We start from the raw sequence: 27,158 nt of genomic DNA, 5'->3' as shown, positions 1-27,158 counted from the left end.
TGAGAAAAAGTCACCCTCAATTTTGCATTGCTTATAGATGCACACAAGTATTACATTCCCGAGGAAAGATCACAAAGGACTGTGTAATGCTTAGCAGGCTACTGCTTTGATGAGGGAGGTCTGCATATACCATCAGGATATAAATGACAGTATTATCCCGTCAAGTAGAGCATACAAGGAAACACACATTGAAGTTTTTTAGGACTGAGGCCTGATCACACTGATTAAATTCCTGATTGGAGGGTGGATTTGTCATCATCTCACATAGTACCAAGTTTTACCCGTGCCTTATCCACAACTAACCAAAGAAAAACTGATCACTCCATCATCATATAAATTGATCTCTCTGTGACTTTGCAAGGAGTCAGAGCAGCAACGATATTGACTCTGTAAGAATATTAGGTCTGTTGCCCAGAGGCATTAACCTTTGTTTAACCAAAAGGTAAATCTCTTGATGAAAGGCAACGTTTTATTACTATACACCTGCCATAAATAGCTTGTTTCTTACTACTGTAACTCAACTGCTGGCACCAAAGAGCAAAACTTGTGCTTTACATTCAGAGGCTCTTGAGTAATTCACACCGAGGTCATGGATCAAACCTGATTATATAGTTGTAATGATCAAGTCCTGCAAGGTGTTATGCCTAGAACAGAGGGCTCAACACAGCAGGTAAATCTGGTAGAGATAAGAGTTTGTGAACAAATTTACCTTTAGTCAAGAATACAGACCAAGTTGCAGGAAGAGGATGGCGAAGCAGGAAAGGCGTTCTTGACTTCTGGGGCAGAATTGATCCTTTCAATTGCTCCTTTATTAAATTTTTCTGAGACAACCCACATAAAACTGAGTAGTCACTGTTACTCTCTTAGTTAAGAAACTGCTGAAAATCCCAGATCTGGAATTTTTCCATGTCTTTTGAATTAATGACTGGCAAGCTTATGTTGCCAAAGGCCCATCAAACACCACAATTACCAGTGTTTACTTCATCCTCAGCAGTCTCTCATGGTTTGAGAGCATCTTGCCATGAATCAAATACATTAAGCAAGCATTACATCAGGTATTTCCTTGGGCATTTCACTGCTCTGTAAGATAAAACTCCGCCCATAAGCATGTGTCCAAACCAGATGATTTTCTGCAACATTCTGCATACCCAGCCTTGGTTGTACCTGCTCAGCTCCTACCCCAACACAGTCCCAAAGTTGTGATTTTCTCTATATGCAGTTTATTTTTCTTTATTAAAAGCAAATGTCATCGGGGCTTTTGAAATCTGTAGGCCTACATGGTAGGCTGCAGCAAACAGTACTGCCTTCCAAATTTAATATTCGTTAACGTGTTTGTTAACAGAACATTGACGTTTGTTTAATGCTTTCTTAACAAGAATGTGTCAGATCTCCCCTTATGTGTTTCCTGCCAACTCCAACTATCAGCTTTTGCATTTGCAAAGCAGAACATGAAGAAGTAACAATGCAGCTTAAAGTTCCAGAGCTAAAATCTTGCATAAACCTCTTTCTTGTTATTATTATTTTGGAAAGTGCATCTGCTTTTGCAAAAATTTTTCATCGCGGTGATCTCATATACTGAGTTCTGTTTAAACAAAAGCCACCCATTTATGGGAAAACTACAAAGCAAAGCAATGAACTAAGGAAAAGATAGTTAATACATATCAGTTCCCTTCATGCCAATGTTGCCAGCAAAACTCTAGTGCAAATCAGGTCCTTCATTGGAAAGAATTTTTGGCAGCCTAAAAAGGAACAGCAGCAACTCAAGTATCTTTCTGAATCTCACTTATAAAACCAGTCTCATGTACTGTAAACTCTCACTTGTTATTTTTAACCCTCAGGATTCCGTGTTTTGTTTTCATTTTGTCAAAACAAAGGAATGAGAGATGTCTATTAGACTCCTTCACTCAGCCTGAGGGTTAATTACTCAGTTTGGTAGACATTTGAAAATATTATGTTACCTCTAACGGCAGAATTGATAGAAGCTTGTTTCAGGCTCACTTTATGTCATTATGGCAGATTAAATTAACTAATCATAAATTACATTGGCTAAAGTACATTGGCTGCTCACTAAACCTGCAGAAGGAAGGGAATGGTTTTTTTTCTGAATAAGAGGTAAACGCCATGCAGCAAATTAAAGACTTTTTTCAAAACAATAAAGATATATTCGACTAACAAAAGCTGGAAGCATCCCAAAGATGACAGTGACAAATTCTGAAGATCATGACAAGAGTGTAACACTGAGCCTGTAGTGCTGTGGAAAGGCATCAGCGCTGCAACGCTGTAGGGGTATATCCACAGATCAAACAGTAAAGATGGTTCATGAAAGAATAAAGAGGGTCAATTAAAAAAGTATGCTCACACTGTTGATATTCAAAGACACCTAACACCATGACACAAGGCACATGTTTGCAGCCTCTACTTCCAACATCACCTTCCATTTTCTGTTCAAAGGAGCTGAATGCACACATACTTTACTGGTCTAGAAGACAATACAGATTTTACGTTGATTCTCTCCTTACCCTCTACATTTCAGGACACAGATGTGACAGCTGATACCATGCCAGTAAGACTGAATTCCTAAACATGGCACAGACAATTGAAGTAAGAGAGATGTGGGCAGAATAGACAGAAAACACAGGCATTCAAGACCTCTTCTGTGCAATATAAAGAATTGAGTCCCTGTCTGTAGACAGGGTAGACTAGCCCCTGCAATCACATTAAATGAGGATTTTCTTTCTTTTAGGAGAAAATACGGAAGAAAAGCAGTACTATATTGCATTACATGTGGATTCATACATACAGTTGACAGTTGAAAAGCAGAGCATCATTTTGGGATGACCAAAGAGTGTTGTCCTGTCTAGGAAATAAACTTTGCTGAACATCTCCAAAACAAGTCCAAGTAAGGCAATCATCCTCCCAGTGATTATGTTTAAAGGGAGGGTAAACAAAGAATTGACAAATCTGTTGTATTCCTTCAGGTGTCCCAGAGCCTCATAAAGCTTTAGGGATACCAAATAGCCCAAACTTTTTAAGGTGTGAACTCTCAACATACAAAGCCTACTGGAGAATTGTAGCTTTCTAATCTACTGTCGCCAGGTTCCTACTCCATCAGTCCTTTGAATCAGATACTTCTCTTAGTTCCATCCAAGTCCTTTTCCCTCATATTTCCTTTCCCTCCCATTTCACGTTCTCTGAACAATATTTCCCAAGCCACCTTCTAAATATGACGCACACAGCTACAAAAGAGTCAGAAATGCAGCTACACAAGGATTTAGAGGAAAGCAGCAAGGAAGGGAACTGTGTCCCTTGCCAGCATGCAGAAGGCAATGATGAGGTTTAGTCCTGCAGTGGAAAAAATTATAAAAACTTCCTCTGAAAATAAAAGAAAGCTTAGATCACCATCAGTCACTGGATAACCTATTTTAAGCCCATCAGAGCCAGTACGCTGTTCCCATGTTGCTAATTAAAAATGATAGATTCATCAATTAATCTCTCTTCCTGTCCCCTGGTCTTGGTATGAGATTTCTCAAAGGGACAAATGGTAGTTAGGGCCCACAAGTCACAAGGATCATTTCAGCCCAGAAAACTTATGCCTTTGTCACCATGAACGCGACCTTTTCTCTTTGCACAATGAAATGACAAAAAGAAAACCATAGGAAGCTTTGCCACCCTGAAAAAGACAACAGACTTACAATTTGGGAATAATCTTATCCTCTGTACAACGAATATCGCTACATAAATCCTTCCTGGGCTCCAATCCGAACTTTCTCATTGATAGATGAATAAGCCTCTGTTAAATTTGGCAGAGAGAGATATTCTAAGCTTAGATTCTTGATTGAAACTCAATTGCTATACTTACTACAGAGCAGTCAGAGACACTCCACTATTTAGGAAAGAAGCGATGTAGGCAATCTATTTTTATTCACATTGAAACGGAGACAAAGATAAAGGTCCCGCTGTTCACTTAGTAAAGTGCCAGTCGCATAAAGCAAGCCAACGAAATGGGTTTTCTTTTCCCCTTTCAATATATGTATCACCAGGCAGTGAAATAGAATTGGGGTGTACAAGGTTAACAAGCCAGCATCATGTTATGAAGCAAGCAATAAAATTGTCTTATAGTTCTTAACTCTGACCTGTTCCAGTGAAAAGCTGCCAAGCAGAATTATGTCATCCTGAACATCTCTCTCAAACTGTTCGATATATGAAGGAATCTCTTCATCTTCAAGCTCCCTGTGAAGGTCACAAGCCTTACTGGAGCTGACAGGCATCACAGAGTCTGGAAAATCTTCACTGGCGAGGTGGGCTGCTTGAAACAAAAACAGCAGATTATCTCTTAGTGAATGGGAGTTCATTCACTGGTTAGTACCTTCTGGGTTAATATGTTTGGCCCACTGGCATTGTAAAACAACAATTCACCTTATAAAAAGAACAGTAATAAATAACAGCAGTAGAACAGCTGGCGAGTACCAAGTTATTGGGAAAACTCTCCTCAAGAGCAATATCTGCATGCAGGTACAAATCCAGTGCATGCAGCTTGTTCCTTGCTTTCAAGTGGTGCTCTGCAGTTCACTTTGCTTCCCTATAATTCTTAAAGGAATTGAGATTTGGAATGGCTTTGACTTTTTCTCCCGAGGAAGAGGAGGAACAAATGCAGTTGAAAGGGAGTTTCAGATAGAGCCACACATCTTCCTTCCACTCACTGCAGAGGATTGGATGCCTGTCCTAGGTGTGCGCATCCAGCTCCTGCTTAACTAATTTGGTCCAGTTTTGCTCTCACCCACATCATTCCTCTAATTTCACTGTGGTGGCATATGAAGAACCCAAGGATATGCATCACACACAAATCTCATTCATAAAGTCAACCCTAAAGAGAAGCTGTGTCCTTTCTTCAGTAGAATTCATCATGCTACATTAAAAAAAAAAAAAAAAAACCCAAACAGATCTTCTCATTGATATCTGCTGCAGTACTAGTACTAGTTTGGGTCATAAATAGTAAGGATAACTTTTTGCTCATTTCTCCTCGTTAGGATCATGAAGAAATAACAGATATCTTGTTATCCACATCTATCTTTCTTGCCTCATATTTCTGTGTGCAAGTTTTTATAGTTCTCTTTGTTTTTCTCTGCAAGAAACTGCCACATCTAGTTATTTGCTTTTCTCTTTGTCCATCCTAAGACATGAAAGCAGTTTAAAGACTTTTTTTTTTCCTCACTCCCTTTGAAGTCTTTCATTCTCTAATGAAGACCAGAAAAGGAAAGATAAAACTAAGGCTATTAACATTTTCAGTTTTGCTCACTACTCATTGTTTAATGACTTTAATTGTTGAGCCTCCCAAGTGCTTAAATCACCTCGGTGCCACCAACACACAGGAAGCAGGGTGGGGTTTTTATTTAATTACAACAGGATACAATTCAAAATCATGTGGGGGGAAATGTACAGTAGATATAAACAACCGAGACCGTTAACTTAGGGTACACAATCTCCTCACTTAGCATCTTACAAGCCTAATGAAAAGCGATTTGACCTACAACTATTAACTGCAAAAGTAAAACAATATTTACGTTTAAATTTGTTGTAACATTAAGGATTTGGCTAGGAGATGGAAAATCCAGGAATCACTGCCAACAGCAGAAGCTGCAGTACCTCTTGGTCCCTTATGTCACATGCAACCGGCCCAAGTTGGTATAAATCAGCTGCTTTACCACTTTGCACAGGAGTGGTGCAAGACTTCAACCCATACATTCCTATCTCAGGATTCTCTGGGTGTAAGCAGGTAGTCCCCGTATGTCAAAAAAGGAATTAAAACTTTTGGTTTACAAAGACAACCATGCAGTGATTGATTGAAATATCCTCTTTTTTTGTATTTATTATTTGTATGAGGAATCATATTATGTGAACTCAGCTTTGGTGGAAGACACTAGGCTCATTTTATGCACGTTGCATGGAAAAAGGAGAAAAGCAGAGAGAAAACATTTTCAAATGCCTTTTTAAGGGAAGTAGCTGCTAAATATACAGAGACAAATTACAATCCAGCTTTGAAGAATATTTGATTAAAACACACATATGCTCATCTAAGCACACTTGGAAAAACTGTCCATGTGCTTGAGCTAGAGGCAGGGAAAGAACAACAATGTTCAGTTGGTCTATTCCTTCCAGGCTGGCTTTGCAAAGAAACCTCTGAAACTTTGTCACCATCACGTTGCTTCTGTTCTGAACTGACCCACAGGTGAGAGGCTTGAGCTGCCACCCGGGAGTAAAGCCTGACCAAAGCCTCTACCTCCTTGCTGTACAAAAGCAGTCCCTGTATTAAAAAATGTTACTACTTTGTACGAAATGTGCTGAAAACTTCTGAGGAAATTCATCAATAGATTGATAAACTAATTCAGAACTGGCTGCTTCAAGTTGTTAGCATCTGCGTCAAGCTTTTCGTTGCCTCGGCTGTATCTGAGTCACACTTTCAGCACAGTTTAAATCATTTTTTCTCCTTAGCATAGGCTGTATTTACAAAGGCTGTGCTGTAATTAAAACAATCTCTCCAGTATTAGCTTAGAAGGCTATGTGTGTAAATTGTAGCTAAAAAATGTGCTTCATCAAAGGTTCATGCATCCTTTTCAAACTACCAAAATGTTGCATAATATTGTACTTGGATTTTTCTGTTGTTGCCAAAGAATAGTATAATAAAAAGTATTTTTTATAGTACTCACCAAGCATCATTTTAGATGTGTGTGGATCATGATCTTACATTGTTTGAGAGATTTTATCCCTAGGTAAAAAAATATTGAGTCTATATCTTTCTCTCAAAAACAACCAACCAGTACTGCCTATTAAGTTGCCCTGCAACATGAACTAACAAATAGCACAAGAATGACCAACGAGTTGCTCAACAACAAAATGATTTAAATATACAATAATAGAAATTCTGAGCCATGTTCTTTCCCTTCCTTTGGGGATCATTTATTAATTAGGACTGTATGACTATGTGATTTTTCAGCTCAGTGGCCAAATGAAGAAAAGACTGCTCTGTAAGAATAGAACCAAATGAATCCTAGTTTTCTATGGATTTTCTGATGTCTAATAAGGGTCAAACTCCCATATTATTTTTTTCTCACTGGAGACATTAATAATGCTTGTCTGCTCTGCTCAGCTGTCCCCTTCCATAAAGCTGGTAGGGAAGTCAAACCTGTGAGACTTGCTCTCTGTTAAAATGGGGTTTGGAAGTCAACAAGCTCAAGAACTGACCAGGCAGAAACACAGACAGGCAGAAATAAATAAAGCCTGATATAGGCACACAGAGGTGGAGACTGCATAAGCCTTGCTTCTACAGGAAAATCTTGTTCTTTTCTGGATTTTATTCTTCCAAGTCAAGAAAATTTAAAAATTCCTCTAGGATGGTGTGCAACACCCAACTGCAGAACAAGAGTCTGATATCCATGATGGCATTTTTCAAAAATAAAAGCGCCAAGGCACCACTCAAGACACAAGACAGGAGCAGGCTGCAGTATATCTCTTACTCACTGCCTTCATGGGTATACGGGGGCTCTGACGCGTGCCCGGTGTTGCAAGACACTCGCATGTTAACACATTTGCTTGCCCTTGAATTGAAGTTGTCAGCTCAACAACCTTGGCAGCCTCAACAGGAGATCACTGTCCACAGAGTACACCACCCATATTCAAATGGCTTTGGATGGGTGAGAGATTTGAATCTGCCTCATGCCCCGCATAACCAAACAGTAATAAAAGCATTTTGCCTCTCATGGTGATTTGATAAACTAGTTGGAGAACAAAACATTTTTAGTTCAAAGATACCTAGTGAGTTTAAATTATAAACATTTGAGGAGGTCAGTGAAACCTTATTTCCCTCTGAATATGGTGTTTGCTATTATCCTCATAAAACATCTGTTCCTCTTAATAATATTCATTAATATTACTTGTAACAAAGTCTAAAGGCACCAGGTTGAAGGAGAGAGCAACCACTGGTGGACAAGGAAAGCTTCCCCTTCCTTCCCTTACTTAAAAGGGGACAAATACACATGGTACAATTCGGCTCACCTATGCTTAGTCATGCAAAAGGTAAGTCTATGTTTAGACTTGCAAAAGGCAAGTCTAAGTCAGTTATTCAAGACCCTTCTGGAGCCAAAGGAAAGAACAACCACTTAGCTGGTTAGACAAATTGCATCCTGTAAGAGATGTCTGCACCAGGTGGGCTGAACCACTGCCCAGAAGTGTTTCTCTCTCCTTCTTGCATCACTCTTGTGAGAGCCCCAGAAGGTGACTTTCAGAAAACTGTGGAAAGGGTACCAGGCCCCATCCCAGGGCAGCTAGTAAAATAGCATCACGACATTTTCCTTAATAATACACGTGTGGTTTTTTTGATAACAAAGCTATTGAGGAATATGAGATGCTATAAATAATAGTAGACAAGGGCTACATAACTATCACAGATAGACATACCATGTCAACCTTTCCTTTTGAAATAACATTGGCTTCTCAGCCAAACACGTTTTAATTTTCATCTATGTTGCTGCAGAATAACAACCTGCAGCACTGCTGTAATCTTTCTCAGCAATGAGGAGCTCTGTGTTAACACACAACAACAGAGAGCGTGCTAATAATTTATTAAAAGTTTTTTCTTAAACTATCTGCATGAATTCAGCTGTGACAGTTGTGTTTTCTTTTCCTTGCATTTAAAATGAGACAAAACAGGTTTCAAAGACATTACTGACAACAAACAGTGCCAGTTCAAGGGGTTTTGCAACCCTAAGCAAATGAAAATGTTTGCCTCTTTTAGAACAAAGCTACTCACAAATAAAACAGTCATAAACCATGTTGCAGCTCCTGGAGCTCTGGTGCCATAGGCAACCACCTGCTGTCTCTCTGACATAGTAGGTGCTGTGTAAAACTGAAATATAACAGGAAACTTCACGCAGATACATAGAACAGAAAATGCATTTGCACCGAAGACTTCTGCTTAAAAAAGAGGGCAGATACCCAAAAATACAAGTGAAGCCCTGAGCTGGGGCTTGTTCATACCTCACTTCTAGGATGACCCAGAGGAGAGCAGCAAACGTGTACCCTGTGTAAAGGCTGTGGTGGTAACTGCCTCGTGAATCAACTGGATGTGAAATAACACCTGTAAAAGTAAGTGAAGCCAAAGTAAAGCTGTTGGCTTGAAGTGAAGAAAACTCTTCTCCTACATTTTGTTGTTTTTGCTGTAGATGGAACATCAGTTTGTGTTTTCTAACTAAGCCACAGAAAATATTTCCTTACTCACCTGCTAGTGTAAACCCTTATGTAGATAACCTCACACACTGTGTGACGTGACCTGTGCATCTGACAAACAGCCTTATTTATGAGCTTAACTAAGGATTTAGATTTCTAGCTTTGAGCACATAAGCGATGATATTTCCAGTCTTTTTCATGAGGGTGGAATTCAATATGCAAGGAGGCAGCCTAGAGAAAGCATGCCACTTAGGTTACACTTAAAACCACATAAACATGACTCAAAACAAAAACATTTGTGGAAAAAGTTCTTACAGGCTTGCATTAAAATCAATGTCCCTTTTCCTTCTCTGCTCAAGGGGATGGATTACCCACTCTCCTCCTGCATCCAGACTCAAAAGAGTTGTATTTGATTTAAACAAATGATTTTAGTATTTACCTTGGAAGTCCAGCATCTTGTTTTCTTCTTCTAAAAGCTTCATCAGTTTACTGTACAGGATTTTCTCAGCAGAATTCTCAGGGTCTTAAAAAAAAAAACCAACAATGAAACATCTATTGTTTCTTCCAGCAGTATGTCAGGAAACACTATTTTAAACTATAAATAGAGATATAAAAATACAGAAGTTAAGAAACCATTTGACACTTAGTTTTCACAGTGCTAGTTTCATAACAGAATTGACTAGCATTTTCTTCTAAGTCATGAAGGAGAATTTAAAATTAAAAAAAAATACATAATGTTATACTTTTAAATGGTGAGCAATGCTGTATCTTGAACTGGACTGAAACTGGTTTACTGATTCTGCTAACAGACTAACTGAAATGATTATACTCAAATTTTCAGGTGAATTCTATTTGATTCAATAAAAATCAAAGCACTAAGTTCTTTTCTAATGCATTTTTGGATTGTTGCTAGAAATGTCTTGCTGTCCATAACACTAACACATTATCTAGTATGAAGAGTTATTACAGCACACTGTGAATTTTGATTTTGTGGCTTATCAGTCTTTCAAATTCCCAGTAACGCCTTCAGATCTTAAAAAGGAGCAAGGGACACACACACATGTACATTTTGCCATGACACCTAAGAAAATCAATTCAAATGTCTATATTCGAGGGAGAAAAGACAGACTGAGATTGACTTCTCTCCAGGTCTCCCAGACCCTGGCTTCTCTAAATTGTTGGTGAAGACAGGCAGGTAGAAGGCCAAAGAAATGCAAACAAGGTAGTCAAATTGAAGTACAGCTAGAAGTGACCTTGGGTGGTTGTTTTTAAGCCCTCGATAAAATATTAAAGAATAAATTTTCTGTACCATGAAATTTCGTGGCCAAGTTTACGTTGAGCAGTCAAAGAGGAAGGCTTCTGCAAAGCTCTTCTGCAACTATGGAATCTCTTACATTTCTTTTAGCAAGTAACGTTGAGACATTCCCCTGGTGTGGGGGGAAGCAAATCCATAGCGGGGTGTTGTTTGTTCTCAGGGCATTATCAACTCAGACAAGTTTCCGGAACAAATTTAATTTATCAAATATAGAAAAGATAATTGGCAATATCTTCATTGTCATAGAATAATCCATTAAAGAATCCCATATGATGAACACATTAAAATTATATTTAACTTTGTATAATAGAGTTAGTGGCTGAAGATTTACTTTTTGCCAGCTATTCTCTTTGGGCATTGGGCCTGACTTGCTTAAATTATAAGAGTGTAACTTCAAAGTGTGCCCTGATTTCTTAATTTTGTTCTGCTTTTGCCTCTTGTTAGTGACAAGCTGCAGCTGGAAAGAGGAGGGAAATGAACATGGTTCCCAATCAAAGGATGACCACAAAGGTCCAGACTTCAGTTCTGTCTCTCCTTTTAACCCTATCCACTGCATACAAATGCAGCTCTGCTAATTTAACACCTCTTCAAGAAAAAGGAAAGCCATGAGCCTGGTTTGTGAATACCATTGATTCAGACTGCCTGAGGGGGTAAGGGGCTTCTGGAAGTCATCTGGTCCATCCCCTCTGCTCAGAGTCACCTAGAGCCAAGTTCCCCAGGACCATGCCCAGATAACTTTAATATCTCCAAGGTAGAAGCCTTGCTCTTGGCAGAAGTGTTAGTAAGTGTAGCCTTACAACTGCTCTGCAGATGTCAACACAACCAACCTAAGGCCAGTATCGCTGCTAACAGACCTTTAATAAACAAGTGTTACCCCAGCGTTTGAGTGACATTTTGGTTGGGGAGAAAAAGGTGGAATGTCAAAGGACAGAGGTTCACACAGAATCACAGAATGTCAGGGATTGGAAGGGACCTCTAGAGATCATCTAGTCCAGCCTCCCTGCAGGGAGAATCCTCAGAACAGGATCCCCTAGGGCAGCCACACAGGAATGTGTCCAGGCGGGTTTTGAAATTCTCCAGAGAAGGAGACTCCACAACCTCCCTGGGCAGCCTGTGCCAGGGCTCCAGCACCCTCACAGTTTCTCCTCATGTTGCGGTGCAGCTTCCCATGTTCTAACTTAAATTATTTCTTGTTCTACTGCTGAGCACCACTGAGAAGAGATTGTCTCCTTTCCCTTTGACACCCACTCCTCAGATAATTCTATACGTTAATAAGGTCCCCTCCCAGCCGTGTCCTTTCAAGGTTGAACAGCCCCAGTTCTCTCAGTCTCAGGTCTAGTCTGATATGCAAGTGCCTAAAATCATCTCTCCACTCCCACCCTTGGAACTGTGTGGACTTCCTCAGAGCTTTCATCTATTCTGAACTTTATAAATAAAGAAATACATGAATACATTTAAGATTAAGTGTGCATCACTCAGCTTTTTTCTTAACACACTCAAGAGAAAGTTTTCTCCCCATGAAAACTGTCCTTTAACATATCCCTAATGTCACCCCTCTGTTCATACTTTTTTTTACACACACATGTGCAGTTACAGAAATCTAATCTGCTTTTCATTCTCTGGTTATGAAGCAGATCATGACTCATGAAGCTTATTCATGAGATGAGCCAAGGCAGTGCCAACAGGAAAAAAAAATAAAAATCTTTCATTTAAAAACTCAGTCAGAAGCCGACTTCCGAGATGTTACCTTGTTGTCCTATACAATGAGTGGGGAAATTAGAGGGGTTAGGTGCAATTCACCCTTGATAAACCTTGTATTTTTTCAGCAGTACACAGAAATTCAAGACGGGCATCGGAGCCTGTTTTTCTCAGTCATGCAACTTCTTGCCTCAGAAGTTTAAACTCATATCTACTCAAAGCAAATGTTTCTCATGAATTCTGGAAGTTACTCACTCTAAGACACTTTGTGGCAGATAATTTTTATGGTTTTTTTTTATTTGACTATAGCTGTGTGTCTAGAGTCTCTGCAGTACGAATGAGCACAAGATTTTAAAAAAAAAAAAAAGCCAAGGGCTAGCAATGTAACACAGAAGAGCTGGGTCTTGCGTGCTGTCAGGTTGTTAGTGCCTAACAACAGGAGCAGGGCCAAAGCATTCAGTGTGTAGGCTAAGCACTTCATTACCATGATGATGTTCTTACTTAAGTCCATGCAAATTCAGGCAGGCCCGTTCCCACCCTCTTTTATCTAAAAGCCATGACAGCAAAGAAGAATTTCCTCTGCTAGACAACACCTCGTGGTTAATCTCGCTCATACCTGTGCACGGCTTCTGTTCTTCCAGCTCTGCAGTCACACCCTCCCACTCCCGGCTATTGCCCACAGACAGCAAAGCTAAACATCTCGCCTAAGCCAGCAAAAAGAAAACCAAAAATGCCTCCTTGGGTGCCAAGGATGTGTATGGACTCTGGGATTTTCTTCTATTAGACAACCACATATTCAGCTCAGCAGTAAAATTGCTCTCCAAGAAGGACTTCAGGAGCAGGACTGCAAGAAATCTACAGCTTAATACTCAGTTTTAGACCAACTCTGTTAAAGAGAACATGGTGTAGACAGCGTTCCTTGATGCTACAGTAGCGGAGGGAATACAGCACAGCCTCACTTTTACCCATCCATTAACTCACTGTCCTTGATCAAAGACTATGTACACTGGCCATCATGTTCAGAGTGGTTAAGGCTTATAATTTAAATTGTAAACCTCAATATTTAAATAGAACTGCATATGTGATCTTTGTCACCTCATTTTCATGAATGGAAAAGAATATTCTGACACCAAAATTACATACTTAATTCTGTCTCACCTTCTTCACTGACCTCCATCCCACACTGCCTTGGGTTTATTTCCTCATCCATCAACGGGTCAAAGTAATTTCTGCTGTATTCATTTCCTGTGGAAAGCACATGAAGTAAGGGTCAGCGATTATTAGAAGCACATGAACCAAAATGTTAATTTTGAAATCGACACCAGCAAGCAAAGGGGCATTTTTTGCTACTTTATAAACTTAATTTTTTTAACAAGTCCTCTAAGCCTACTAGTACTGCAATTATCATCTTGTGAAAGGTCAGAAAAGGTAATTCTGGAAACAAGTGCACTTTATGCTACTTTTGCTCAGAAACTAATGAGAAAAATTCTCAAATTTAGATGATGGAAAGGTAAAAAAAAAAAAAAAACCAGCATTCCCAACATAAGCCAAATTATTCTTGAAACACACTGTACAAGTGAATTACCCATGCTGTAGAGGAATTTGTGTTTCACAGCTGACCCCTTCAATTTCAACAGTTTTAAATTTCACCACAGAGGTTTCAACGTCTGGTGCATCTTTAATACTGTATTCAACCAGAGAAGTGCTTAATTACAGAGGAATATTAGAATATTACCTCATTAATCTGAACAGCAATTATATTCAGTTAGGCTAGGTACCTAATCCAAGATTTTCCATGGGATAAACCCACTCATTTTAGCACTTTCTATTTCAACATCTAGTCCTATCCACTTTTTATAAACTAATCAAGGTCACCAAAAAGAGTCCTTTGCTGAACTTATCAAGGAATAATGTAGGATCTATCTGTCTAGAGGAAGTCCCAGTAAAAGCCAGAAGAATTTTCTTCACACAAGGAGGAAGGGAGGATTTCTTCCTCAAAATATGTCCTTCCTTCAGCAAAAGTGCTAGACTTTCTTAAAACCATAATCACATTAATTTGGTTTAGCAGACACAGTAAATTACTAAAATTATTAAATCCATAACAAATCTTAAAATTTCTTGACTAGACATAGATCTATAATCTGGAAAATACATAGGAGATAAGTGTACGAGGAGGTTAATTCACCTGAGATAAGCGATAGTAGCCTACAGTATATTTGTTTCAGGATCAAAAATAATCCAAGTAGCAGCTCCTTTTCAGAGACTAAATGAAACTTTTATATGAAACTAGGTTTAATTTATATTTCTGGACTGGCACATTTTGACTGTCAGTCTCTGTTCCTTCAATGTAGTAAGTACAAGAACTGAAAATTTGCTTTACCTTGAGGTCTCAATAAAGAAAAAATAAATGAGTTTCATTTTTGTTACTTTATCTGTCAACAACTACTAGGCTGGTATGAATCTTGGCAGTATGTAATCAAAGTCTTATGTACTGCAATAACAGAGCCATTCTACCTTATTCACTGTAATTGTTTTTCTCTAGCACAAAGCGCTGTGATGTTATATGAACACCCCTTCACATGTTGGTAAAATAATTCACCCACATGCTAAAAAAGAAAATGATGATGCATTTCTTTATTCAACAGCTTCATAGCCGTAAATGTAAATTGCTAGAAAGTATGTTGCAACTATACAAGCAATACTTAGTACATAGGCTTTTTTGTACATATCACAACAGCTTTTATTAATATTTAACATCCCTTGTCCTTTATCCTGTGGGTCAGGACTCTGGGGCAACTTTTCTGGACAGAATAATTGGTATTTAGGAGGAAGTGTTATGTTATATTTGAGTCTGCAAGGTATGGAAACCATTATTCAGAGAAGAGATACTTTGGCAAATACCATTAAACTTCTTACTGTTTGGTCCTCTTTAAAATAAACAACAACAAAAAAACCCACTCAAAAAACAAACCACCTCAACTCTTCTTTGAGGAGTACAAGATATTTTGTCCACACACTGCTGGAGACAAAGTTATGCAGGAGTAAAAAGAATCATCAGGTCCAATTTCTCCAGAGTAAAGTACACACTTTAAAACTTGTATAGGTGGAATAAGTGGTAAATACAAGATTTTCGGTGGGGCTTTCTGAAGAGTCAAAAACACTGCTTTTGGTGGGGTTTTTTTGTGGATTTTTTTGGTCTTTTCCCCCTCTATTAACTCAACATATACCTGGAAAACTAGTGTGACCAGGAGCTCTGAGCTCTGTGCAGGTCCTAAGATTATTTTTTTTTTGGTGGTAGCGGGAGTTGCTTTAGTTTTAAAATACAAAATTATCAATTTTAGTCAACATAACATACTGCCCAAGGCATTTTGCTAATAACATTTTGTGAGCATGTGAACAGATTACTAATCATTTCACATTTGCTTTTTGAAAGTGTATAATATGTAAATTAACAGTCCACTAAGGAATTTCATGGCACTCTGCTTTGTGGTATAAACACAGTAAAGTAATTGTTAATACAGAGCTTGCTTACAGGTATTTTGAATAGCAGCATGTAACTTGGTGATTTTAGACAGCAAGTTACTTGGAATACCTATTCCTACAAAGACTTGACCAACTTTAGAAACTTAGGTCTTTACTTTGATACACAGGTTCACTGCAACCAAATCAGTTTGAAGCCCTGGTTCACACTCATCCTCTCAAAAAAAAAAAAAATACAATGCATTATGTCATGTAGAAAACACAATGTATAATTGAAGACATCAGAATTGAAGTGCAAAACTGCAGATTATCTATAAATTCAAATAAAAACGGAAAGAAGGGTGTTAGCACAACAGTGACCAGGTGGGAATTTATACAGTTTAATTAAAGCAAGAGGAGTTGCTAATAAAATTAGCATAATCCTTGGATGCAGCCCATGGGACTGCGCACGTATTATTAGGACTGGATGAAACTCTAAGATGGCATTTAAGCTCAGATGTCTGTAGTCAATTACACAGTCTATGTCCTGAGAATACCACAGAAATGGCATGATTAAGCTACATTTCTGCAACATCATCTACTCTGCAAAGAGATCAGGTAGCCCGTATCAATATCACATCAAGGGTACAGCATGGAATTTGGATGACAAGCAATAATTCCATTCAAATTGTACTACTGATCTAGGTCATTTTTGTTTAATGAAAGAGTAGACAAAGCTCTCTTGGATTTTTTAAGTGCCTCCTGATCAATGTAAAAATGATAGAACTATTAATAGTCAGGTGACTAATTACCAAAAGCTGGAATGAGAATTAACTGGTGCTTGTTTTCAGAGTGATGCTGCGCCTTAAGGATAAAAGTAAAAATTTTGTCATTAGAAGACAGAATGCAGATTATAGTCCAAGAAAACTTACATTATTAAGTAACAGCTCTCCCTTTTCATGCAGCTGTGTGGTCAACACACGTCTCTACCAACGACTTGGTAGAACTTTACTGGGTATTACTAAGGCAACTCTTAAAAGCATTTTGCATAAGACAAGAATAAGACAGAAGCGTCTTAGTAAAATAAAATGCCAATCTGAGACAGCATTTTGACCTAAAGCACTTTTGAAACGTAACGATGCAGTCAGGATTGGAAGAGAGTAGTCCTCCTTTCCACACAGCTGTCCTTTCCACAGCAGCAATTCCTGTTAGTGAACATCATGATAAATACTCACTGTCTCCAACAGAATTGAACTTATTCTTCATTTTACTTTGCAGATAGGGCCCTCTGAGCAGTCCAAACAGTGCTAGAAGATTTTGCGGGCTCTTCACGAGAAGAATACGCAGCCTCATGGTCCAAAGCAGTGTCCTGGGGTCACATCCGAATCCTCTCTAAGAGAGGTCCCTACATCAACTTGGCCAGTAAGACCTACGCCTTGGGGTCAGGAGGAAGGGGAGAGATGCTCTCGTCTCCTACATTTCCATCTACTTCACTGATTCACTCTTCCTCAAGACATGGTGGGTCCTATGACTGGCAGTCCTGCTCCCCTGTTGTCATGATTCATCACCTTCATGGGCAAAGCTTGACATCTGCAAGTTATTTCTTTGTAGTTACAGACCTTTCCTTCTAATCTGCACTTTGCAAAAAAAACTCTAAAGAATTATTAAAAAATAATTCAAAACAATGAAAGTATAGGAGAGGAGAAAAAAGCCTGCACCCTTTAAACAAAAAAAAATAAAATCTCACAGAACAGAGTAGTGAAGAAAAATAAAAATCAACCCCCAAAACTGCATAAACAGTTAAAAACTGGACAGTTAAAAACTGACTGGATTTCTAGTGATTTTATAGGTTGATTTAAGCAATGTCTTAAAACTGGGAAATAATTTAGGCAAGTTTGAAACTTTCATAAGAAAACATTTCGAATTTTTATTCCAAAATTTTGTGTTGCTAGATTCACTCACAACTAAATATTATGAATATGTTAAAAATGCAACTTCCATTTTGAAGAACAAAATGAATTGATAAGTAACCCACAAAACAGTGCTAACACTCTGTTCTTGTTTTGGAAAGAAAAAGAACAGAGAATTACTATGAGCTAACTAGAAGATCTACTATTAATTTGGATTTTTGATTGTCATTACTGCACTGTGATATCTGTTATATTTACTTCTGCTTGTGCCCATTACAAATGCCTTCAATTAAAATTTATATAGTCTAATCTAGGTTACACAAAGTTGAGTAACATAAGATATATTGTTAGTATTTTTGATTTACATCTAATGCTATCATCTATGTCATAAGTATGAATAAATGTTATTTCAGATCTAAATCTAAAATACTATAGATAAGATTCCTAGGAAGCACAAAGTTATTCTAGATTATCACCAAATACATAGGAGGGACAGAGTTTTACAACAGAGCTTCAAATATTCATGAGATGCAGGCAGAATTCAATGAAAAATTATGTCTTAATGGCATCCTCAAACTGAAAAGCAAGCGACTGGACAACAGATTATATCCTGAAAACACAGCTTGTTAAATACTGCCGCCACCAGATGACTTCTTAATCTTTAAAAAGTTATACAGGTATTGGATGTCACTTCCCTTATTCCTCAGTGGAGACCGTAGGTGATGAGTAAACCACATAGCTGTGTTTTATGTTTATACAGCAAGCCTTGAATAAACCCACTCGTCAGCTCTGACAGGACACTGGCCAAGCAGCCGCGGCGCAGACCAGGCTGTGCCTTCCCTGTATTGGAAAAAAACACCGTACTCACAGCACCCGCTTTTGGTTTTTTCCTTCCCACTCCATTCCTGGAAGACTTATCATTTGCTAATATTTAAGCAAAGGTAGAGCGTGAGAATATTTTAAATTTTGTTTCCCCTTTTCTGCAGGCAACAGGTGGCACTGTGCCAAGGGATGCCAGAGGGAAACCTGCTGCTTTTCCTGCGGAAATGCTGTTGGTCTAAGTCATGAGAAGAAGATCTACTGATGATGACTGAGTTCATTTAGGAACGCTATTAGACAAAGCGACATATGTCAGTGGGGCAAATGGATATTGAATGCTCCCAAGCTGGCAGGCTCGGCTAGTCTTACACTATGCCAGGGAGGGAATTTACCAAATTTTGAAGGTTCAACAGCACTGTTACACATCAAACAACTTCCAAGTGTAAGAAGCTAGCCTTAAAAATATGTATTCAGTCACCCTCCGAAAGATCATTTCCCAATTATAAAATGCATCCATTCTTCACAATTCCTCTCCCCTTACCTTTCACAAATTCAATTTTAGCACATTACTTAGATGAGTGGTACAGTATCCCTGTTGTTGAAATTGCATGCAATGGATCACGTTTTGCACACTACATTACACCTTGTGCTGTTCTGCTGATTTCAATTGGATTACATATTGTGTAATTCAACGCAAAATTACTTCCAATGACAACCCTTTTATTCCTATGCATACATGGTGATCCATCATGCCCTGCATACCGGGTTTGGCATTTCCATTTCAAGTCCCTGTTGGAATCAGAAAGCATGGAACCACATACACAGAACTTGAATTATGAGATATAAACTTTGCCATCGTTTAAGAAAAAAAGGGTGCAGTTTTTGATTCATGTTTCCGGTCCCATCCTTTACAAAAGTCATTTTACCCAACAAAAATAACCAGTATCACAAGCTCCCATTTCCTTCATGTGCAGTACAACCACGAGTTTCCAGCAGATGCCTGCGTTTTCACCTGCCTGTACTGTCTCTCCAGTGGGTACCTACTATCTCCTGGAAATTAAATCAGACCCTGTCTAAAAAGCTTCAACCTCCAGTTCTCTGTAAACAGACTGAATTCGATACTCTTGCCAGTGTTTTTATCGAGTTGATATGCCACACAGTACCTTCACAAAGCCCTTTTTTTTGGCTGTGTATTCCCTGGTCAAAGTCCTTGCCCAATTACAATCTTCAGCAAGAAAGGACTTACGTTGCCCTGCTCGGCAGTAACCTTTCCTTCACAAACACTTTTCTCTACTTTGGTTTTTGTTAAGGAGCCGAACTGCTCTATTGTACAGCTGGAATTTCCTTGTAGGACACATTTAGCACCATGTTGGATACATCCAACCTAGCTCTGCAGCTAGGAGGTGGTAGAGCAGAGCACCACACAGAGACACTAGTTTGATCCCAGTAGCAGTACAGCCATGTTAATGCTGTGCTGCACCTAGGCAAATTAGAATAGTTTCTGGTCTTCAATCAAAAGCACTCTTTCTTTTTCCCCCCTCTTTTTTCTCCCCCCTCAAATGTTGTTAATCTCTGTGGGCAAATTTATTGGAGCATGATATGAGATGTTAAGAGCGCCTGTTGCAGAGAAATCACTAGAATTAATTAGAGCTTTTGATTTTAGGAGACAATCTAGTTTTGAAAAAAAAAAAGGTTTGTCTATTGGGGATGATAGGGGGGAAAAATGAATGCTTCTTGTCATCTGGAGACAATTTGAACTGGAGTCAACATTTAGGGTCAGACAGCCTCTAGCTTTTGCACAAGTACACAAGATAAGGGACAACACAATTAGCCTTGCTTTCATCTTCCAAGCAAAAACCACAAAGCATCACAGTCTCCAAAGGTGTCCACGTAACCACGGGGTGCAAGGGAGACCATGTAGTAGAAGGATGCTCAAAGCCCCCTGTGTCTGGGTCCTGTGGCTGGCATGCACGGTCAGCAAGCCGGAAGGATCACAGTCTAATTTTTTCTGACATATATTCCTTCTGTCTGAAAGGACTGGAAATTTTACCTGTCTTGTAAAAATGAGAACAGTGGCATTCCATAGGGCTCTTCTCGGGGTTAGCTGGACCAAATCTGTGTAGCTCTGTGACTGTGCTAAACTCTAAATAGTGCAAACTGGCAGAAACTACCTGCACATTTTTTGATCACAGCAGCTGAGGACAAAATATATCTAATGACAAAATAGATTAACATTTGCTTTACAGGCCTATGATAAAATGTCAAGTACAGTAGCACTGTGTTAAGGGATTGCTTGTGACATACATTGTCCATCTGAGGTTGAGCAACTGCCCCCATATTCTGCCATCAGCCAAAGACAGCGTGTTCCTGGAGATTTGGTGCTTCCATCATGACAGTTTGCCAGAAGTCCTTTGCTGGGCAGAGATTTTACCAAGCCAGTCTGAATGTCAGGGCACTCTACAAAGTGTTCTGGGTTTAAAACCCTCCGAAGAAAAGAGAAAAGAAAGAAATTGCTTCACATCTTGAGATCCGGCACCTGATAATTGAGAAACAGGTGAATGTAGGTTCCTGTCACTCCAGATTTGGGTAACCTAAATATTTTTCCCAGGGAAATTTGTCTATTAAACCTCCCATTGGGATGGCCAACATGAAAATTTCTGGAAAATTCAGTATGTGCTGAGGGGAAGAAAGGCAGAAGAGTTGGTCAGATTTAGTCACAAGGAAACACTGAGTACTTTCGAAAGAAATAAATTGCAGAGTTTGGTAAAGACAAGGCAACCTTAATTTCACAAGCAATCTGTGAAACAAATGAAGGTGATAGGAGCAATTAACAAAGAGGCAGCATAGAATCAAGAAGAGAAAATCAGGTAGAACCGCTGCAGACTTTCTGCTATTTGCTAGCAGAAAATCAGAAGATTAATCTGAGTATATAGTCAGCCAGTTCCCCTGGGTCACTATAACATTTAACAGCAGTACCAATTCCTCACCGTATAGAAGTGACAATGGAATGGATACAGCAGAAGGAGTTACTCTGTGGCCTATTCGGGTATACTGGTGATAAAATTTGTAATTCTCTTTGTCATGGGAAATACAATCATGTGAGAGATAGAATGGTCTAACAAGCAATGACCTAAGGATCAGAGGTTTTATTTCTATTTCAACAGGCATGCAGATGAGTCCTCATGTTCTGCCTCAGTTTCCCCACAAGAAAAGGATGCAGGAGCCTTGTACCTTGAGTCACAAAAATAGTTCCAACCAATCTGGTTTGAAAATTGAAAAAGCCTCTGAAAAATAAAAATACTGGAAACAGTTAATCAGTTTCTTAAAACAAGAATCAGTTCACAAACTCATTTTCAGGAGATGTTCCGTTATCCGACGAAAGTCAAGGGACAGTGCATGCCTGTGACTTAAGCTGTTTTGGGGCAGATGCAGGCAAGTCTTGATATTGTGGATCTCTGCACTGGATATTTAATCCCCAAGTAGTGTGTGTTCTGCATAGCAGCCTCCACTACAGATATAGTCAAACTCCAGGAACAGGTTTTAAGGCCGTCTTGAACACAGAGCTGACTATTCACACTCCTTTCCCAGGTATCCTTACCACGGAGGTGTACGAGACGACATGGAATCATGGAGCCATAGAACAGTTCTGGTTGGAAGAGAACTTCAGGATTGTCCTTTTCCCAAGTCCAACCTTTTCCAGGCCTATCAACACCGCTAAACCATGTTCCTCAACGCAGCATCAACCTGTCTCTTACATAGCTCCAGGGGTGGCGACTCAACCACCTCCCTGGGCAGCCTGTTCCAATGGCTGACAATCCTTTCAGGAAAGAAATCCTTCCTAATATCTAACCTGAACCTCCCTGGGCACAACTTAAGGCCATTTCCTCTTGTCCTATCGCTTGCCACTAGGGGTGAAAAGACCAACTCCCACCTCTCTGCAACCTCCTTTCATGTAGTTGTAGAGAGTGATAAGGTCTCCCCTCAGTCTCCTGCAGGCTAAACAGCCCCAGATCCTTCAACCATTCCTTGTAGAACACGTGCTCCAAATCCTTTATCAGGTTGGTAACCCACCTCTGTACCCTCTCCAGCACCTCAATGTCCCTCTTACAGTGAGGGGCCCAAAACTGGACACAGCACTCGAGGTGAGGCCTCACCAAAGCCGAGCACAGGGGCATGATCACCTCCCTGCTCCTGCTGACACCATCATTGCTGATCCAGGCCAGGATGCCGCCGGCCTTCTTGTCCCCCTGGGCACCCTGCTGGCTCCTGTTCAGCTGATTGTCAATCAGCACCCCCAGGTCCCTCTCTGTCTGGCAGCTCTCCAGCCGCTCCTCCCCAAGCCTGTAGCGCTGCTGGGGGTTGTTGTGGCCCAAGTGCAGGAACTGGCATTTGGCCTTATTGAAACTCATGTGATTGGCCTTGGCCCAGTGATCCAGCCTGTCCAGATCCCTCTGTAGAGCCTCCTGACCCTCAGAAGCAGCTGAAGGTTTTTCTAGAGAACACTTCCCTCCAGCAATTGCTGACAGAAGAACAGGCTATGATGCAGTAGCAAGATGGAGGATACAATAGCAAGCCCTGTAGCTGTTACTTGCTGCCATTAATGACACAAGCGATGGGTGGAAAGATAATGGAAAGGCAATGCCATCTCCATGCCCTGCCTTCAAGTGCACAGCCTGAAAATCCAGCCTGATGTTTATATAGTGCTTTCAGCCTGTAATCTGCTAAATGCTGTGATTAAATAATTGTGCTTAAGGTTATAACTGTTTTTAAATTGTACAGTTTCACACTTAGCATTAGAATTGACAAACGCCATTCCCTGTTGAGTAACTGAACCTAAGCCTGGGTGCTGAGAGCTGGAAGAGCAGTCACTAGTTGTGGAATCACAGACTTATTTAGGTTGGAAACGAGATTTAAGGTATCTCTTGTGAAGTGCACAGAGGCTTCGGAGAGCTGAGGGGTGGGAGACAAAACTGGAAGAGTTTCCTCTATGCTAGAGGATGGTGGTAGTTTTCAATACCACGTGTGGTTTTGCAATGATCTGAAATGGCAGCAGCTGCGCTAAGTGGCTATGGACATGGAGCAAAGCAAAGGAAGGAAGGCTTGAGAAATGATTCCCTTGGGCTCTGCTGGTCCCAGACCAAAACAGATTGCTGCACAAAGGCGTAAACTACCTGCAGACCTACACTGCACTGAGGACTGCGAAACATGACCATGTTACTACATTCATGTGATACTGCATTTACCTACATGGATGGTTTTTCCCTTTCCCTTTTTAATGAAATATTCTTACACTTGGGAATAGGGAAAATTAGCTCTTGAGGTATTGGAAGGTTTAGTTCAATTTCTTCCCAGGTTTCAGGACAGGCTTGAAGCTGTTGTTTCATTAGCAGCCCTTGATAAATTTGAACTGGCCCCTGTGACTGCCAAACAAGTCCTGACATAAGTTAGACTAAGAATAATTTAATGCAAGGTTGGACCAGATGATCTCTAGAGGTCTCTTCCAATCTAGACTTTTTATGATAGTATAAATGGATGATTTTTTTTTTTAGTAGCTGTGTGACTTAGAGGCAGAGCTACATGAATAACTGATCTTTTGGTTAACTGGATTAATAGGAGGTTGAGGAGGGAAACACAGTGTTGGGAAACAAAATTTTCCAACTCTCAGCACGCTTTCCTCTCCCATTACAGAAACACTTAGCAGTGTATCAAGGCATTGTATTCCAGGCAAAACGTAACAATTTCTACCCCTTTCACAAAGATTATATTCAGTTAGGGCTTTTTGAACAAGTGTTACTTAGGATGAAAAATCAAAATGTTTAAAAACACATTTCAGGCTTTTAAAAAAATGTTGTTTTCTTGAGGGAGCTATTCATGAATTTCTGAAGAGGCGACTGAAAGCATGGATAGTCTCCAGCGAGCCTGACTTCCTTTTTTGCCAGATAGACTATTTCATTAAAAAACAATCAATCCCTTTGTCTGCTTAATCACTGTTCTGACAGGCTGCAAAGGAAAGACGAAGAATTCCTGCTCTGCGCGGCGCTGCACAGAGTCACACGAAGGCTAAATGGAAAGACAAACCTAATTTTGCAAGGGGCCATTAGGAGCCGTGGGCTTTCAGTCCCTCAAGGATAAAATCTCAGCACGGCAAGGCCCAGCATTTTAAAAGCAATGCCTGAAGTTCTGCTCACCAGCCTTCACTTACCCATTTAAATACCTGGGCTGGCATGGAAGGGTACTCAGCGAGCTGCTTGCAAGTTTAATGGCAAATGCTGGGTGATTAGGACTTTCCAAAGCCATACCAGTTTACTTTGCTGCCTTGGGAGGTCTTAAGTCTTGAATATACATTTGCATATTCATGGTACACACACAGTCCACATGAAGTTAATGAGACCACACAGTCCAATAAAATATGGGATTTTATGGGTGTTTAGGGAAGATTTCGAGTCTGACTTCAGGCATTTTTGCTCTTACATTAAATCTTGGGCCGAGATTTTCCTCATATAGCTCACAAGATACCTTTAAATTTTCTTTCTCACTTTCTTCTTCACTGGATTACTAGGGTGAAAATAACCATTTGTCATAACATCCAGCAGTAATAATAATTCAAAATGGAATAATTAAATAATAAGTTAAAAGATATCAGACCTTTAAAACAGGAAAGCTGACATCACTGAAGACTCTTATAGTTTGTTTGAATAAACCTAAATAATAAACATACAATAAAGAAAAATGCCTCCTAAGGCAGTGACTCTTTTGGGTGCTGCATCAAAGCTGAGCCTAAAAGCCAAGATCGCTCCCCCGGACAAGCTGAGTGAACAAGACTCTGCTCCGAGCATCTGAGCAACACTGGCTGGAAAAAAAAAAAATTGTAATGAAAGATGAACTAGAGGGAAGATCCTGATTGACTGAGGGCATATGGGAGACCTAAGGACAACAATCAATCACAGATCTGTAAGCTGTTTAAAAACTACTCGATGCTTGGGAGCCAGTGAGGGAGCAGCATCTGTGTGCTGGGACCGGCTGCGGTGCCTCCGAAACCCAACCCTACCCAACTCACGGGGAAGCGCTGCCAAAGGAGCCCACTCCTCGTGCTCCCCCCCGCAACCCATGCCCGTCACACAAAGTCAATCGAGCATGGCGACGGGTCTCGGAATATTTCGACAGCCGAGGTTTTCGGCAGCGTTTTGAGTTTCCCTTTTTGTGCGGACACGTCGGGATGGGAACGCCCGGCGCAGGTCGGATGGGGAATGCAACCACCGTCGCTGCGTTTGAAGCTAATGAGGTTTGATGCCTCACCTCTTGGTTCAGCATGGGCTTGCAGCTCGAGTTTTTGTTGGTGAGCTGCAAGGGTGCTATCTGGCTTGTCATGTCTAATAACTTTCTCTTCTGAAGGCTGATATGCTGAAAGATCTGTGCTGCTGATGTTAAAAGCTGGATTTTCAATGCCTTCTGTTGCTGCTCTCTCTTCTTTTACTATGGAAAACAAGGAGGTCAGAAGAGCACGTTATAGCAAAGTGTATTTCAATGACAAGCAGAAAATTCCTTCTAGTAATTCCTTTGCTGAAAGACTCAAGTGTATCGTCCTCAAATGTCGCCAAAACAGAATTAGGTTAAAATTAACTCTAAAAAAAAAAAAAAAAGAATAAATGATTAAAATAATTACAAATTGCACCCTGACAAGCAAGAGCAAAATTTCGCCCACAGCCATTTGTCTGTAATTAGTTAATTAATCCTTACACAAATTATGAGCAATAACTCATCAAGCAAGGCTCACCCATCAGAAATTCAGCCGACTTGGATTTCTTCTGCTTAGTTTGCTTCAGAGCCTTCTGCTGGAACTTCTGGAGGGAAATTGTTAAATGAATAAATTAGCTAAAGAACGAAGATCATCCTTTATGATCCACAACTAACACAGTATTTTAAATATGGGATGGCATTGAAATGTCATTTAATTTACATCTCTGCTAAAGGGGTCAAACACTAATTGAACAACAGAAGTGGAAGAATTAAATAAAATAGGAGAAGAAAAGTTAAAACAAATGCCAAATGAAGGTCACATTAAAATACTTGGTTTTTTCCCAATCTTAATTAATGCAAAGAAACCTCAACAAATGAAGAGCATTATAAGACTTGTCTTTACAGTATGCATTCAGCAGCAACTGCTTTATTTCACTTGCAGAACTGCAGCACTTCATTTAGAAAAGTTTGGTTATGCAGCGTATTTATAGACAGACTTTCCCAACAACCTCCATTTTTTTTTATTTTCTAGGCCCACTTACATAACCAGTGTGTATTTTCCATCACAGCAGCTAAAAATGAATGAGAAGCAATAAAATAAGAATAACTCCAAAGCAATTTACAACAAGATGTGACAACAGAGAGATCACGGTCCAAGAGAGAGGAGAAACAGGACTCATTACAACAATTAGAAGTTCATTTAATATTGGTGAGATGCCAACAATGGTTACAGTGAAAACAAATAGCAGCAGATCTTGGAAGATCTGAACTCTGACAAGTTTCACACTAATTCCCATGGGGAAGTAAGAGTCAAAAAAAAAAAATACGGTCTTGTTACTGTTATTAGGAAGGCCCAAGTCTTTGTAAAATACCTTGAGAAGCATTAGCAAGAGTTTCCTACATGGGCTTGTGCAGGGCTGCAGACCCCAATAACAGACACTAACAGGCAAAGCAGGCAAAGTTTACCTAAACCAAATCACATCTAGGAGTATTAATCAAAG

The 27,158-nt window shown here is 39.8% G+C and overlaps 1 protein-coding gene across 1 annotated transcript in view; it reads right to left on the bottom strand.

Annotated features, from left to right (window-relative positions):
* Positions 1-4,088: 4,088 nt before the first annotated feature.
* The window catches only part of LOC104269234 (orofacial cleft 1 candidate gene 1 protein homolog), a 43,324-nt gene continuing 20,254 nt past the window's right edge, over positions 4,089-27,158 (bottom strand). The window contains exons 3-7 of the mRNA XM_009868642.1: positions 26,195-26,261; positions 25,717-25,893; positions 13,391-13,477; positions 9,659-9,742; positions 4,089-4,303 (exon numbers count right to left, since the gene is read on the bottom strand). Of these exons, the coding sequence (XP_009866944.1) occupies positions 4,089-4,303; positions 9,659-9,742; positions 13,391-13,477; positions 25,717-25,893; positions 26,195-26,261 (630 nt within the window). The remainder of the gene's footprint in view (positions 4,304-9,658; positions 9,743-13,390; positions 13,478-25,716; positions 25,894-26,194; positions 26,262-27,158) is intronic.

The sequence above is a fragment of the Apaloderma vittatum genome, unplaced genomic scaffold, assembly GCF_000703405.1.
Source record: "Apaloderma vittatum isolate BGI_N311 unplaced genomic scaffold, ASM70340v1 scaffold4724, whole genome shotgun sequence".
NCBI lineage: Eukaryota > Metazoa > Chordata > Aves > Trogoniformes > Trogonidae > Apaloderma > Apaloderma vittatum.
This window is presented reverse-complemented; position numbering and strand designations above follow the sequence as displayed.